Genomic DNA, 17,474 nt, shown 5'->3' with positions numbered 1-17,474 from the left:
GCTACAGGCATTTTACTTTTCTTAAACTATACAGCTACTTATATAATTTTCTTATATGGATTTCTTTCATTATTATCATTGCTATCCTAAAACAATCTAGAGTCATGCTGAGGAATCACAGAAACCTGATTCTAATCTGCCATTACCAGTGCAGAAATCATAAATCCTAATCTTCAGTGAGGCTAATGAAATTACGCTGTTGTTGCAATCTCAACAACCTTCCCATGTTACGGTATTGTACTTTTACAAGACTCTTAAAGCAGTGCTGGGAGATCAGGACAGTACCATTCTACATTCCCTTTAACTTAAAATCCTGCACAACAAGGCTATTTGTATTCTACCCTTTACACTGAAAGGGAGAAAAGAAAAAAGAAATTAAGAGGCCAAGAGGCAGGTACTGGTGTTAGAAATAATCAAAATAGTCAGTATAGCATTACAGAATTATTTATCATGAGCTTAATTCTCCATGCCTCCTGTCTGGTGTGGTCAATTACAGACATGCAAAATAAGTGCAAAAGTCTACTATTTTCAGATGACAGATTTTTATTTTTTTTTTATATCAGGGTTAATATCTTTAGATTTTGTAGGATTTAATTAGTACTATAGGTTAATGCCAGCTGCTGATTACAAGTGTACTGTAGCAATCCCATTTTGTAAAGCACAAAATGGCATGGATTAAACAATGATAGTATATAAAATATTAAAGTGTACTTCCAGTGTAAAATAATTGCTCTAGCAATTATTACAATGTTTAAAAACTGTATTCAAATAGGTTTCATCCACTTGGGATTTCCTTCTGCAGTTGGCAAGTCAATGACTGATATAAATGCCTTAGATAAGGATCACAAAATTATGAAAAAATTATCAAGATATTTTTGCTTAAGTTTATTTAAACAAATACATTTGACTTCCCCCCTCATTTCCTGTCTATAAGTCTACAAGAAAATTAAAATTACATCAAGTACGTGAGTACTTAGCTACTTTGTGTTTAACCTATATGCAAACACAGCATAAACAAGGAGACACCAGAATTTCCTCACTAAAATTTGAAAAATATATGCATTAAGTAAAAACAAATATACTATACAAAATACTAAAAAGCCAAGCATGCTGTAAGAGGTTGTAACTTCAGGCTGCTCCGCCTAAGAATCAAAAGAGGAATTTATTATTTAGTTATAGCTGGACAGCCAAAAACCATGACAGTTTTGCAACACCGTTAGTGACCCACACCCAAAATACAGTTAAAACTTCTGCAGGTCATTGTTGAAGACTAAAAGCGCTTATGCAAATACTTGGTAAATATGGAAGCTGAAGATTTGACTGTCGCACTCAGCGATGCTACGATCCAGGTTACAGTGGTATAAAACCATGTACTCACACTGTTGCAATCTACATTGTCATGTGTCTGGGCTGCAATCCACCGAAGTTAGGTACATAGCTAACTTGAAAATATATCCGAGTCGTCTGAGTATCTGAGTTCAGTGTGAAAATTTACGTATGTAAGTACCTTGGTGAGTCAAGCCCTCAGTTGGTCAAGGTACTCAGCACATTTTCACCACATACTGCTACTGATACAAACCTATTTAACTGGATCAGGGCATAGCTCTCTTTAATCCTAGTTTAAAGACTGTCCATTTAAATACTTTTCTTTTAATGAAATATTTACTGGATGGTGATACGTTAAACTGTAGACTATAGTAATCTCATTAAAGAAAGATATGAAAGTACAGTAAATGCCATTAAGTAGTAATAGACAGTTAGCTTACACATCAGAATTTTTGATTACTAAGGCTGAGAATTAAATTATACTGGGGTGGGGTGCAGGTTTTTTAATTCCAAATTATAAAGCTGCAATAGCTAATGTCCTAATACAAAAAGCATAAAACCCACCAAGCCCCCAGTCCTAGTCCTAATACAAAAAGCATAAAACCCACCAAGCCCCCAAAAAAAAGAATTCCCTACTCTAAATAGTAAATAAAAAATATTGCATGACAATTTGTACATATCATGAGAGGGAAGAATATCTACTTGAAATTGACTTTTGTAACAATTCAGATTTTTTTAAATAAGAAAAGGTTTATGGAGCTATGTATTCAGAATTATTAATAGATGAAAATAAAGTATATCAGAAAATAAATAGATAGGTACTTCATACCATATATATAGGTATACATATAGGTACAATAACTTTCAGCATAAGTAATGCAGTATTTTTCATCTACTGCCTCACAGTCTCCGACTGTTGTCAAACCACACTTTAACCTAAATCGCGCAATCAAAGGTGGATACAAAACCTGTCAGTAGGATCCCACAAAGAACACATATATTGAACTCGCTTCCTTTTGTTCAAAGCTACACTGCCACTTTAATACTACATAAAATGAAAAATTAATCAATTATAAACATCAAAGGATGACACAGAAAACCTATTTTAAAATGAATGTAAGTACTGTAATAATTAAGAATCCTCATTAACCCAGAAAATGGAAATATAAATTTAGCAATGAACTTTTGGAACATTCTGTCCCTAAACATAAATGCAAAGAAAGCACTAAAAATAAAGATAAAAGTGCTACCCTTATAAAAATGTTCCTCATACAAGAGCACACACACCTGTGATTATTTCGAGCATAATCAGAAAAAACCATTATCTTCATTAATCTTTCTGCTTTTCTTTCTAAATTAATTATGTTCATTAACAAAAAGTAATTCCAACCATATTTTATGGGCTATTATATATCAAAATGAAGTATTTCTCAACTTTCCCCTTTTATTTCAGGGCTGACCTAATGGACTGAGTGCCAGAAACTTCTGAGTTTGGAACCCTTTCCATTTGACTTGCATGATATCGGAGAAGTCATTAAATTTCTCTGCAGGTTTCTTTCACAGTGTGTAAAATTATCTTTAGAAAAAGATAATAATTATTATTTACTTTCTGTATCTTCTCAAGCTGATGCTATGAATTATCAGAAAACCCTATACAAGGCTAAGCATTTATTATACAATTGCTATGAACAATTCCCACAGTATTTTTGCTTTTGTTTATGATATCTCATTCAAGTCCCCAACAGAACTTACTCTGTAGTCTAAGGACAAATAGACGACACGGAGATTAAGAGCAAAAGAAAAGAGAGGATTTTACACGATTCAGAAGGATTCGCTGTGAGAATTATTAGGAAGTCATGATTGTACCACAGCAAATTAGACTGTCTTTCTTTATTTCAGACTCTTTTTGTTTGTTAGAGATGCTTCACCTTTATGGAGTGTTTTAAAAATAGAAGTCAGTTGTGTATTGCTTGTACGTTATCTTCAGTACTAAATATTGTTGAACTATTGAGAAATTAAAGCACTAGAAAACCGTAAGACCAAACTTAGCAAAAACAACAAGTTACATAAAAAAAGAAAAACTTCAGCTCACTGTGTTCTTCTTTATTAAAGTATGTCATGTATTTTATCTTTGCAAGAGTTTGATGAGTTTTTGCAAGTAAAATTCTGTTTCCTCTATACTTGCTAATAGTCATGAGAATCTGTAGTTTGCACCTTCCCATTAAAAATGTATTGTATTTTTTGAAATTATTCACCCCGCCTTTTATCCAGATCATGTCTTTGAAAGGAGGAAGTAGATAATAAATGGAATAATTCATGATTTCCCATTAAATATGAAACTTTCTTTTGCAGAGTTTAGAAAATGAAGTTCTACATAATGTACAGAAGTTGATTAGAACTTTTTTTAACCTTTTCAAGAAAAACCTTTCACATTACACAAACGCACAGAGAAGTTTCTTTATTTTATCCAGATCATGTCTTTGAAAGGAGGAAGTAGATAATAAATGGAATAATTCATGATTTCCCATTAAATATGAAACTTTCTTTTGCAGAGTTTAGAAAATGAAGTTCTACATAATGTACAGAAGTTGATTAGAACTTTTTTTAACCTTTTCAAGAAAAACCTTTCACATTACACAAACGCACAGAGAAGTTTCTTTAGGAAAGGCAAACCATTCCCTTCACACACAGTTCTGTTCTTTAGATCACTGCCTAATTACACTCAATAATATGTTTATCAGGCCCAAAATTCGCAGAGATCATTCATTTGACCAAAAAGAATGTGTGCCTCTAAGTGCTAAAATCTCTTTTTGAAAGTTGTTTAATAAACATTGAATCCTGGTCATGGCAAGCAAGATTGTTAGGAATTATTCAGACAGAAAAAAATACATATTTAAATAATATTGTGAAAGAAATTTGAAATTTATCATCTAGCTCAATAAGTGACTTGTGCCATCTCCCTTTCCACAATCAGCAGGGAGTTTGGAGGAGAGTGCCTTAATTTAAAATTTCTTTTACTATGAAAGGATACATTTCTTTGGTTCTCATTTACCCTTTTCCATAGTTTTTAGTATTTAAAAGTGAAGAAATATCCTCATAAACTGTAAATGAATTGTCACGACATTCCACCAGTTCTCAACCAGAGTAATGTGAACAGAGGGTCATAAGGTGCTCACAGGTCATATCCAAAGATTCACATCAGCAAGAACAGCAAAATCTTGCTAGGACCTGAACATGAAAGGGAAATAACAGTTTACTCCTTTATCCTTTTGCCTTCTTTAGCTGCTTTGAGCTCTCCTCTCTCCCTCTGTCTTCACAGTGTTATACACAGAAGAAATGGAAGCAGCTCAAATCAGTGCATCGCTAGAACCAAGTACTGTGCAATCAAGGACTGAAGTACAGGGGAAAGCAGAATCTGCACCTACACATTATCTGTCTGCATCTGAAATTGCCTTTTGCAAGCTTTCTAGTAATAGCAGCTGCCCCTCCTCCTTCCTTGCCTTAACCCCGCACCAACAAGATATTTTTCTTAACACTTATTCTTGGCAGTGCCCCTCCCCTGTCCCTTGAGAGCCTCACTCTGTAACACAGAAATGGTCAAATCCACCTTACAACACAAAATTGCCAAGCCTAAATTATGCATGTTCAAATTGGGAAGCCCCAGTAAAGATTTCAGGTTGTGAAAAAGAAAACATGGCAATATGATAAGCTGACAACGAAAAAGGGTCCCAATCTATTTGTTGAGTAAAAGATTTCATCGGTCACCTATGAAGTCACCTAACTAATTTATTTGGTAGAGGTGACAGCTACTAAAAAGTCTGGATTAATCAAAACCCCAATCAGCTATTTGTGTTCAGTTTCCTTAAAGAACTGGTCCATCAACGCAAAAGACTAGAATAAGGACAAATAGAAAAGCAAATAAATCTAAAACTGAGTACCAAAACTCTCATGATTTGAATAACTTATAAACAGAGGACAAGATCAGAAGCAGCCCAGCCTAATAGTAGGGCTTACTAGTCCATCATGGCTATGATGAAAATAAAGAATAAAACACCCTTCAAGCTAGGCCTTCTCCTTTCTACCAGCCCACAAACGTCATTCTTCTCCCTCAGTAGACTCTCCAGATCATCCTGGCCTCTAATCAGGTGAGGAAGTTTCTTCCTCTTTCATCTTGGAGTACAGATGGGGTTGAATATTCAGAGACCAATTGGTAGAAGAAGTAAGGATGTAGGAAAGAAATTTTTTATTTCCACAAACTTATCTTGAGCGCTAACACTTAATCCCTCATTAATTTTCCGACTTCTTTTTTCCTTACCTCTACCTAGTTGATACTGACTCTGAAAACAGCAGAAACTTGTAAATAATTTGTCCCTTTTAATTCTCTCACTGAAGAATGGAAAAATAATCTTCTATCAGATGGCACTAACAGAAGATTTAAAATGGATGCCAGGTCACTTTTGTTCTGGACTTGCCAGCTTCTTGTAGACATGCTGCCTCAGGAATTAGTGAATGCAGCTCTCTAAGACTTCTACCTGATCCTTTTTACAGCATTCAAAATTCAATAGTTCTCTAGTGTGGGATTCAATGGTAAATGTACATGTCTACATCTGAGCTGGTCACTCTAAGCTCTCTATATAAGCAATGGAGAGAAAAAGGTGCTTCAAAAGTGTAATTGACCTTATTCTAAAGCAGTTGTCTGAATCCTAAAACATGGGGCTCAACTAATCAAATTACTTATTCTTAATCATTTCCATTGATTATATGGGGTGATTAACCTAGTCCTCTGGATCAGAGTTAAACTTAGGAGAAAACCCCTTTGCTCTTTTTGCAGAGAAGGACAAAGGTTTACGGAAGCAAAGAATTGCTACTATATTCACCAGTCATCACTCCTAGAGCAAAAATATTATATTCCAGTTCTCAGTATACAATCTGCAAAGTATTTTAATGATTGATCTTCCCAGTATTAGCTGAGATGTCTGGCAATTGCTCTGGGGGTCACAGCCCAGCTGAGAATGAAAGCCTTTGCCTTTTTATGTTCCAGATAATCTTGAAGTGGACCAGCCTTCTGGTGAAACCTAAGCAGAACAACCCACTATATCTCAAAAACATCTGATCAAATGCATATAAGATGATCTTGTCTCCTGCCTGAAAAAGTCATATCAGAGCATGTCTTTACCAACACAAATTTATCAAGGCAAGTTTTCCATAACACACTGATCCACCACTCACAAGACAGAAAACACAAATACAAATTTTCTGCATATCTAGGTCAGCCCATACCGTTTCTGTATAATAAATTAGATGTCATCTGACTACCAATGAGTCTTGAGCGAGGACACTAGAACTCCATTATCCGATTCACAGAAATATATCTAGTAAAATCGCTAATGTAATATTTTTTTGTTACTACTAAACAAAGCTGTTCCTCTCATCAAAAAGATTTCAAAGTCTCTCTTTCTAGTCTTTATTAGACTTAATTTATTTTTATTTATCTTTATTTTTATTAAAAAAACTCCTTTTTGATGATATGGTTGTCTTTGGACAATTTTCATTTGTATGAAGAGGAGAGAACTCTTACTTGATCTTTCTGGCCCTGACAAAAACATCAGGAAACAGGAATGACAATATCAAATTCTGGTCCATTCTAGGCTCCAAACTAGTTTGAAGATTCAACCCTGGAGTCAATCTCTTGATGGAAAATGCCTTATTTCACAGTTCATTATTATTATTATTTTCCCTTCCTTTTCTGTCCTATTAAACTGTCTTTATCTCAACCCCGAGTTTTACCTTTCTTTTTTCCGATTCTCTCCCTCATCCCACTGGGGGGGAGTGAGCGAATGGCTGTGTGGTGTTTAGCTGCCTGCCAGGCTAAACCATGACAATCATGAACTTTTTGACTCAAATCAGTCATAAGGACAATTTTTAATTGTTAATGCAACCTGATTTTGAGCCATTAATGATTTGGTAAGTCAAGACCAAGAACAGAAAGTATCAGGGAAGGCACACTGAAGGCCAGTGGAGTCAGCCAACCTCCTCATAAGCTTACAAAAGCCTAATTCTGTGGCAAGAAAGCCGTCACATTCTGTATTAATGGGAACCTTTACTTTTTTCCATTTCCAGCTTCTTACACCACATTCACTTCTTATTTCAAGTTAAAGTCTTAGAGAAGGAAACAAAACAAAATCAATGAAAAAACCAAAGCAATATCCTGTTTTAATGTAATTAAAGTACTATCTTTCTTAAGCACTGTTTTTTCTTCCTCTTCTATCATATCACCCTGGGACAAAAAATTATTACAAAGAAAAAAAAATGAAAACCATCTCCACATTTTTCCACAGAAAAATGAGATTATAACATAAGCACACTTAAAGGAATTCTTCTCATTTGCTGAAGTTTGGAACAGAGTACAATACTGTATAATAAAAGGATAACTGTAACCTTTTTTTCCTTCAACTATGAAGAAACTAGCTTATCTTAATTTTAAAGAAGATTGCGAAGGATACAATTTTAGGGAACAGCTTTGAAGAATGTTGCTTGTTTCCATAAATGTGATACTACCCTTACATTCCTTTATTTGGGAGGTAATAAATTTGTTATCTGCCTAATACGCACCAAAAAAAAAGGGTGTTTAATATTAAGCAGAAGTGTGGCTACAAGAATTTGTCTTGACAAAATAATGACTGACTTATTAAGTTAACCTCCATATTAAACAAAAGTACAGATATTTAGGTGGTAAAAGAAAGATATCCTGTCCTTTTATAAAGAAGTGCAATAATCTACTTCTGGAATGGAAACAATATTTAAAAAAACTACACAGCATATTATAAGCCATTTCTCACACTTTTTTTAATAAAAACATCTGTTGTCTGCTGAGACATACAAAGCATAACATTGATTTCAGTAAGATCATTTACAGATATGGCATTGCCTTACTTTAGAAATTGGTTTAAAATTGCAGTTGATGCATTTAGTTTTTTATAACTAGCCTAGTACTAATACAACTGTGTAGCTGCTAGTTTGTTACCATTTGTTTGCCCTCAAATGATTTTATCAGGTTTATGGAACGGCATTAGTAAATTACATACTATAGAAATTTTGTAACTGCTGAGCCATTATCAAAAGCTAAAATTCTGAGGATTAAATACACAGAACATGAACATAATATCTTAAAAGATGTACTTAAAAAATCTCCACAGAAATAAACCAGTATACATATGATATTTCAGTTTAATCTTCTAAGAGGCTTTGATAAGTTTGAAAAACAGCATATTACAAAACAGTGAGGAAACACCCCACTTTGTGTAGGTGTTGCAGAACAGATTATAAAATTCTCACTTCATTGTGGATTTCCTTGCTGGTTTCCTCTTCCACAACCTCCAGACTCAGGGTTTGGATATAAAAAGAAAAATTGTATAGGAGGGGTTTTTGGGATGTTTTTTTTTGTTTTGTTTGTGGGGTTTTTTTTTTAATAGCAGTAAAAGGCTGACCTGATCAAATCACAGCTGTAAAATGCACTTTTGAAGCCTCGAGGCCTTCTTAAAATAGCAGTGACTTCCTGTGTAATCACAGAGAGAACACTTCTGTCCCTAGCATGGTGTGTGTACTGTGGAAATCCACTGGCACTACAGACTGAAACAGCTCACTGGGAAGGCAAGTCAGTCTGCAGCAACAGCATAATGACTACAGCAGCACTGCATAGCTGGTACGGAACTAGGGTGACAATAAGTGAATGTACTTATTTCTATGCTTGCTCACTGAGGTCTGGTACTTCTTCCCCCTTCACAGAGCAACTATGCTACCCTTAATTCAGGGGACAGGACCTCTGTCAACACAGCATTTGCTTGGGAAGGATCTGTTCCTTATGTTGGTCCAGCTCCTGCAGAATGTGACCAAGTCACAGACCAATCTTAGTTTCCTTCTCTTTAATCAGGGAATATTTAAACCAGCTATGACACCTAGCACAATTAGTACGACAGCATGATCAAAGCTAACTGTTCCACATCAACCACGTGTACTCACAGAGCAGTAACACGGCACTTTCCACTGCCTCACCTAGCTCACTTTCTTGTCACTATCAGGCGGCTCTCTCCCACAGCTAACTCCGATAACAGACTCTCTCCAACAGAAACAAAGGAACAAACTGAACTTTGCAAACCCTAGGATGACATATTGAGGAGGTCCTGCCCAATCCCATCATTGAACTAATCTTTAGTCCATCATCTTTGAACTTAGTCTTAATTCAAATAAAAGAAGTGGGGTATGAATTTGCTTTAAACAGATTGCTCTCCTAGATCATCACACCAGATACATTACAATCTTTGTACCGACAGTCAGAACACGTATTAGCTTTATCATGTTACCATTGTAAAAATAAAGGCGAATCGGACATGTATCACAGGAAAGGAAAGTGTGTCTTCTGGCTGAGTATTATATGGTATGGTTTTAGGACACTGCTAAAGTTATTACCCCTCAACTCAAATTTGGTAATTTTCTACATTTTAATTTGAAAGTTTTCAGGGAAGGTTTGCAGGTACATTCTTAGGCTAGGAAGGAGAAAAGAAGCGTGTTTTGCAAGAAACTAGCTGGTCGAATTCCTGTCTGATTGATAGAATGCTTTTATGCTGCAAGGGTGATCTTGCAATATTAATTGTTAAGGTGCCTAGAGCCCTTGTATATGCATCTTTTTATTATTTAAATATTGAAATAAATAAATCATGCCACTTAAGCAACCAGCAATTCAGATTTGTTAGAATTCTTTCATTAATTTTGATGGTGCTGAACCCCAGATCTGTTAAAAGACTCCAGAAGAATAAGTCAGTCATAGTCTCTTGTAACTTCGAAATGTAAATACCTCGGCTGTAAGAAATCAAAAGTTATCTAGATTTCTTTCATTCATTGGGTTTTTAAATAACTAATGGTGTATTAAATGCTTCACCACAGAAGTCAGCACTTGGGCTTGGCTAAATAATAATTCAAAATTACAAGAACGTGTATGTCGGTATACTAAGCTTCTACCCCAGAGGAGATATTTCACAGAGGCTCACAAAAAAAAAGAAAAAAAAAAAAAGCAGCACAATTTCAAGTACAATTACTGACACAATCTTAACAATAACGTTACAAATGTGATATAATACTTTGGTAAATACACAAATTAGTAAAAGCAAGGAGTTAAATGCTTTGATATGTTTAAGATCAGGAGAAATGAACCATCTTTATTTAATATCAACTTCAATTTTTAAATGCCAAGTTCCACTAAAAAGGGTAGGGCCTAGGGAACTTTAAATTTAAATAATTATGATGACTAGAAACAAAGGAAACAATAAACTTATGGATGTTAAAATGCCTCAAAAAAGCCAACTTACGCAGCAGCTTCTTGTTTTGACAAGCCTTTGATATTCTTTGCCAAATAATCATCTATGCCATCTTTGTCTTTGATCAAATGAATCCTAGATTTAAATGAAAAAAATTAAAAGAAACACTGTGAGGTGCTAACATAGACTTCTGCAGCATGTATAACATATTAGCATTGCCAAGTAGAGCTAAATACTGAAATATTGACAAAGTAATATATCAGACATTCTATAAACACATACAAATATCTTTTTAATTTTTTGGTCTGTAGCTGTTTCAAATATTTAGTTCTGAAAGAAAACAGAATTGATATTAGTTTTCAAGGACCTGGTTATCTGATATTTCTGTCTAATCTAGAAGAAATTGTGTATTAGCTAAATCAATAATAATTGATTAAGCTATCTATATTTAAACTGTTTTCTAAACCAGAACCACTACATTTTTGCATTATCAGTATGGACCAGAATGGTCAAATCTATTTGTATTTAACTTTTTCAAAATTAAAAAAAAGAAAATCAACAAAACAAATCCCAAACCCAACTCAAAATGTTTTCCTTAGTGCAATGCAGACTTTTAAGACTGCTCTCAGCTTTCCACAGTTTGAGCAGCATATTGCAAAAGGTAGTCCACTAAGGGGGTAATCCAAAGGGCATTAAAATAAACAGCAAATTTTAGGATGCATGGATCTAATTTTAAAATTTGAACTGTACATCATTTCGCCTTTCACTTGAGCCATCATCTCTTTGCATCTCCACTCTGATACACAAGAGATGCCTTGAATTTTAAAGAATAATATGCACTTACTGACCATAAATTGTATTTAAATTGATTCTGATATCCCAACGGTAGAGGATATTATCTTTATAATGTGAATTTAATTCTTCTTTTCTTTAAAAAAACATAAAGATTGTCTGGTTAATCACTCAAAGATAAAAGAAATTCAACATTAGTGTTCCACATAAATCTATTCTTTTCTCTTTCTCTGTCTGTATTACACTGCTGTCTTTCATTACAGGGATGAGAGTAGATTCTTTTCATAATGTTAGCTAATATAAGCATCATGCTTATTATTGCTCTGAGAATACCAAAGACACTTCATGAAGTTCATTTAAATGAAAACAAAATAGCTAAGCAATGTAGAGATATTTTGACATGTCTGTATTTAAGACAATGTAATAGTGAAAACTTCCGGCACAAATAGGGCATTTAAATTTGTTCCAGAATTTACTACTACTGAGCTGCACCAACAGAGGCTTACGCTTTCAAGCTGCACATAACACAATCCATATGAGTTGCTGCTGACCATGCAAAATGTACACCTTACGGATACTGCCCTAAAAATTCAGTTATAATCAACACCAAAATTTAATCAATATCAAAATTTTTACACCAAAATAGTTACAATTTAGGAAGATACATAATGTCATTAGGATAATGAAGATAAGGTAATTATTGTATATTTTAAACTGATGTAAAACATATTTCAAGATACAATAGGTTTATATGAGGTAATAGAAAAATTGAAAAATAGTATCTCTGGGTAATTAAATATGAAGTATCCAGTAGACAACACAAAAAACCCTGGCTGACCTTTGTACTTTAAGTCTGCAAAAATGCACTTTCTGCACATCAGTAGCAGATGTGCAGAACACACATAGAGAACATACCAGATTGGGAGTCCAAACCCCCAAACTCAAAGTGTCAACTACAACAAGAACATTCCTAGGCATCACTATCAGCTTGTTGCAATTTAATCTACACTGCAGCTAAAAATCATCTCAAACTGGAACAAAGGAAAGCCTGATGCCTTCTCATTATCTTCTCAAAGGTATTTTAATAAAAAACAATCGGGGAAAAAACAGAGAATCATACACAATTTAAAATGTCACCTGCCTTATAGTCAAGGTATAAATTTCTGAGTTCTGATTGGCAACACCCTCTAACTTAAAGACAACTACAGCTAAGGGGGAAAAAAAATCAAAAGCAACAACTTGCAAACAAATTACTGTTTACACAAGTTCTGCAATACCCTGTATTGGACTGATGCAACTACAAACACGGTCATCCATCATAAAGAATTTAAGTTAGTAAAAACAATAAATACTTATCTCACCCTGGCTGTTATTATCAAAGATGTTAATGTAGCAATAACACAGGAAAGACAGGCAGATGATACATAGGAAAAAATACACAGCAGAAAATTCCATCAACTCAAATAATCATTATTTAAAATGGCTTGTTATATGCAATGAGAATTAAAAACAATAGAAGTAATTAATGTGAAGAACTGAGACTGTGACTTGGAATGGACATTGTTTCTTAATAGAGAAATGAGGTGAGGATGGCACTGGCTAAGAGGCAGTTTCTTTTCTTCCAGTTGTCACTTGCTTTTTCCAAACTGTTTTAGCCTTATTGCTCCAGTGTTTCCATGATGACTCACTATATTTCATAAATAGTTTATAAAAGTCTACTTCACCTGTAAATTGACTCCTATTTACTTTTAAATCACTCACTTATTAAAGACAAATATATTTTAATCCAATGGATACCTATCCCAGAGTTAACATTTTACACCATGCGTTCCTATAACTATTTCTGTTACCAGTCTACACAGCAAAAAAATAGCTACTGATTTTTTTCTAGAAATAAACCATAATAAATACACCTGGCTTTTTAATCAAAGAACAGAACAAAGTCGCATAAAGGACCAGACTGATTCTCACATAACTTTCTATCCCCGCTGCCTATTCTGTTAACTCAGACTCCAGTTTTCTCAAAATTTCCCATCAAAGAAAATGGCAGAGCTTGTCTTGCTCTAATGACTAGGCATCTACAGCATAGTCTAGACCATTACAGAATCACACATTTCTTTTCTGCAAATAGGCACAACTTCTGTAGGACTGCTGCAGAATGATCTTCTTGAACATGAAACTCCCCAAGTAAATGGAAGAAACAAGCATCCTACCTCTGGGGTGAGTTCTCCAGCAATGTACTTACTGGAAAAAGTGATAGCTGCAGAACACAGCTCCAGCCATAAAAGATTTAAAAACAAATAAAATTGTAAGACATCACTGCATGTCCTTATTCTATCAGTGTGTGAGAAGACACCTATCAGTATGAGCCCCTCAGAAAGACTGGGCCCAAGGATACCATGTTCCTTGATCCTTACTGCTTTTAGACATGGACATGCAGCTGCTGAACTCTGAGATGCCCCAGACCTTTCAGCCAAAGGCTAAGGGGAATGCTAGGATTGGGGGAAAAAAAAAAGAAAAAAAAAAAGAAGAGGAGGAAGAAGAAAATAACCACAATTCTTTCTGAAATGGAGGCAATTCCAGGAAAAAGCATAGTGGGGCAGAGTAGTAACTGAGAGACCAGTACTCGCTGAGGGAGACAAAAATGTATGGATACAAGTAACTAAGAGGAGAAATGAGTGCAACGGAACGGAAAGCCACATAGGCATGTGTAAGAAGATGGCCTGAAAGCATTATGGCACTGTTGTTAACTCTCTCAGTTATTAAGTACAGGATAATGTTTTTCAAGCCAGTTTTATTCATTATATTTTCAGAGACATGAAACTGTTTTGTGCCTGAATGAAAAAAAAAATCTTGTTTTTTCACAACTTATTGTACAAATAAGTACATTTTCAATGACCTACATTCGTATCAATACTAAATGGAAATAACTTCCTATGACTCTTGAAGGAGTTTTCAAAAATTAGGATGAAATATCTACCTTAAACAGAACATATCTCCTATTTCATTTTTTTTCCCTTTTAATTATGAAACTTTCCTAAGAGAGAATTTCCTTGCCTCTGATTTTTGCAGTTTTAAATATTGCAAAAAAGCAAACATAATTTGTCACCTCAGCATAGCTGATTGAAGCTATTCACAGTAGAAATGATAGTCTGAAAGAAAAGAGGTACATACCTTGCAAAGTCTAATGAGGGGCAAACAGTCTGCTCTGTGAACCTGGGATGCTCCCCTGGGCTTTGTAGGATCGCTTGAGGCAACACATTCATTTTAACTAAAACAAACAAACAAAACAAGGTTACTTGAAACAATGTCTTCACAGTGATGCAGTTTCTTATCCTTCTTGTGGTGCTTCCCAGTCAACTCTCTTTTATTTCCAGTGCATTACCTATAAAACTGGACTCCAGTTCCACACAAATCTTTTCAGGCCTCAGCATCACTTCAGTAGGACATAATGCATAGGAATGGTCATGATCTTACTTTCAGTGGTTTTCTCTCTTCCATTGGAGCGCTTTTGCACAGGGACAACTGATTCAGGAACCTTAAATGCACGTGATTCCCTGTGCTTCCTCAAGCTATCTAGGTCCAAGTATTAATAATATTTTAAGTTAATACAAAAGGTGGAGAAATGATTGAACATGCAGTATGCAATGCAACAACAGGCACTGTATTAAATTTCAAAATAATACATAATCATAATAGTAACAATCCTTTGAATAAAAAATGTAAGTAATGCTATACTTACAACACGGGGTTTTACTTAAAACAAAAGCCGAAAGCCCCACAGTTATGTAGAATCGTCTAGCTCGTCATTTTGAAGTACATAAATGCTAATAGGACTTTTTTATCATATAGAGCTACTATGTTTTTTCCCCAAGTATTCAGTCTACACTTCCTACCATTAAGGTTTCAGCTGCCAGTTTCTTCATTTTGCATGTCTGTGATCTGAGGACATTAGCAGCAGGAGCACCCTTACTTTTAAATTTGGTTTAATGTAGGTATTGCATGCCCTGCTGGTAGGCCTCAAGGCACAAACTTTTAGTAGGGATGGGAAAACAGAATATAATAGGAAGGGGTGAAGAATTTAACTATTTGCTACATTTAGTGAAAGGAAATTTATTTTACAAGAAATAAATGTTAGACATAAATCAACTTGATACTGAATGATCAGCATCAGACTAGCAGATATTTTATATATTAGCCTTTCTGGGATCAAAAGCTGTTTCATTGATGCAATATTTTGCTACAGTTATAGTGAAGCAATTTTTTTAATTGTATTACTTAGAATGGAATAACAAAGACAATTATAGTTTGAAAAGGTGACAGGATATGATATTTCCCCTAAGTCATTCTTTTAGGGCTTAGTACTAATGATAACATTTGTTACAGAAAGAAAAAAAAAATTATTTATAAATAAACTAATCTACAGTTGGAGGCAGCAACATTTTAGACAAGTGTGTCATAGAAAAAAAATCAATAGAATAAAAACATATGGGTAATTCATCACTATAAAAGATTATACTTCTTATAGAGAATGACAGGTTTGTATCCCGAAGCAATACAGAAAGGAAAATCTCTTTTTAGGAAGATGCCTTTCAGTGAGAAATAGTAATTAAACTTTGGAACAACAATACTGAAGCCCAGAGAAGATGCAAAGCTTTCTACAAGCCTCTTAGTTTTGAGGTATTGGGTGAGAAAAAGCAAACAGACCATGTCTTAATGGCAGCTGTTGAATTTGGCAAGGCAGGAGAGCTGACCGTCTGCAGCTATGGGGCAGAAAAGGCAGGGGTAAGCAGCTGAAAGGAGACCCTGAAAACCCTGCTAGAGCCACTGCAACCATGAAAAGCTATCGATGGGTAGATGTACTTTGTGGCATGCCACAGGTCTCAGGCTCCAGGCTGCACCCACATGGGACCTGGCTGGAGCATGCAATAGCTCCTCGCTGGCCCACACGCTCCAGGTTCCCACCCCACAGAAATCAAGTATACGATAAGACAGGCTGGCACGCACACAGGTCTCATACTAACATGAGGCACATACACAGACATTTTTCTGAGTCCATTACTGCCTCACAAGAATTAAAACTATTGCCCTGACTCCTAGTTCAAACTCAAAGCTTGGGGATGAAAAAAAAGTCTGCTTCATAATAATGTCAATTTAATTTTTATTTTAGAGGTGGGAGGTCGCTTTCACAGTGAAATGGATGGTGTTTTTCCCTCATTTCCAAAGTAACTGTAATCTTTATGGGTAAATTACAACCACAGAGACACATGACAGAAGGTATCAGCAACACATCGTTCTGAAACGTGTGCTATTACATTCACATAAATGTCGTTGCTGATCATTTAGAGACTGCTAACCCCTTTACATCTTACTCCTTTATTATAAGGCCCAAGCCACATCTCATTTGCTTCATCAGACACCCACAGAATTCAGCAAAAGACAAGGCAGTGCAGTTGGTTTCTAAAGAAGTGCTATATTTAATCACATGATCAAGGGAATCTCCCCACGGGCTGGAATCGCTCCAACGTGCATTGAAGCTAAAGGTAAAACGCCAACTGATTGTAACGGCCTTTCCCGGCCCGTTCTAGGAAACCCGTTCGCTGCCATCTAGCTCTTCCCACGCATTTTCTGAGGCACACATAAACCTAACTGGAGGCTGAGGATTTCCCAGAAAGGGAAGCAGCCTAGGATCCAGCTGCCTTTGTGGACGTATTTGCTGCTACCTGGCACCTCATAAAAGGATGTCAGTGGGACAGGTCAGACTTAGAGCCACGCCGCTTTATTACACTGAAAGTGCTGATTAAAAAAACCAATAAATTTTAAAAATCTAGCCAGCATGATAGATGTAATTTGTTCCAAGTAACACGGATGAGATCACGGCCCCAACCAGCGCTTGGTTTTGCTGCGCCTGACCCATGTTCTGAACCTCCTCCGGCCTTGTGGCTATCCAGCCCTGGCTGCAGGAAGACAGCTGCCCTTCGCTGCTTCCCGGCCTTCACCCACCACCAGCCAGGTACACTTTTTTTTTCCCTTCACCTGTTAACT

At 35.5% G+C, this 17,474-nt stretch overlaps 1 protein-coding gene across 1 annotated transcript in view; it reads right to left on the bottom strand.

The window, feature by feature from the left end:
- TTC29 (tetratricopeptide repeat domain 29) overlaps nt 1–14,863 on the bottom strand; it is a 93,204-nt gene extending 78,341 nt beyond the window's left edge. The window contains exons 1-3 of the mRNA XM_019472332.1: nt 14,815–14,863; nt 14,604–14,700; nt 10,689–10,772 (exon numbers count right to left, since the gene is read on the bottom strand). Of these exons, the coding sequence (XP_019327877.1) occupies nt 10,689–10,772; nt 14,604–14,700; nt 14,815–14,863 (230 nt within the window). The remainder of the gene's footprint in view (nt 1–10,688; nt 10,773–14,603; nt 14,701–14,814) is intronic.
- Between the last annotated feature and the right edge of the window lie 2,611 nt (nt 14,864–17,474).

The sequence above is a fragment of the Aptenodytes forsteri genome, unplaced genomic scaffold, assembly GCF_000699145.1.
Source record: "Aptenodytes forsteri isolate BGI_AS27 unplaced genomic scaffold, ASM69914v1 Scaffold227, whole genome shotgun sequence".
In the NCBI taxonomy this organism is placed as follows: Eukaryota; Metazoa; Chordata; class Aves; order Sphenisciformes; family Spheniscidae; genus Aptenodytes; species Aptenodytes forsteri.
Note: the sequence above shows the minus strand (reverse complement) of the source record. Positions and strands in the feature narration are given on the sequence as shown.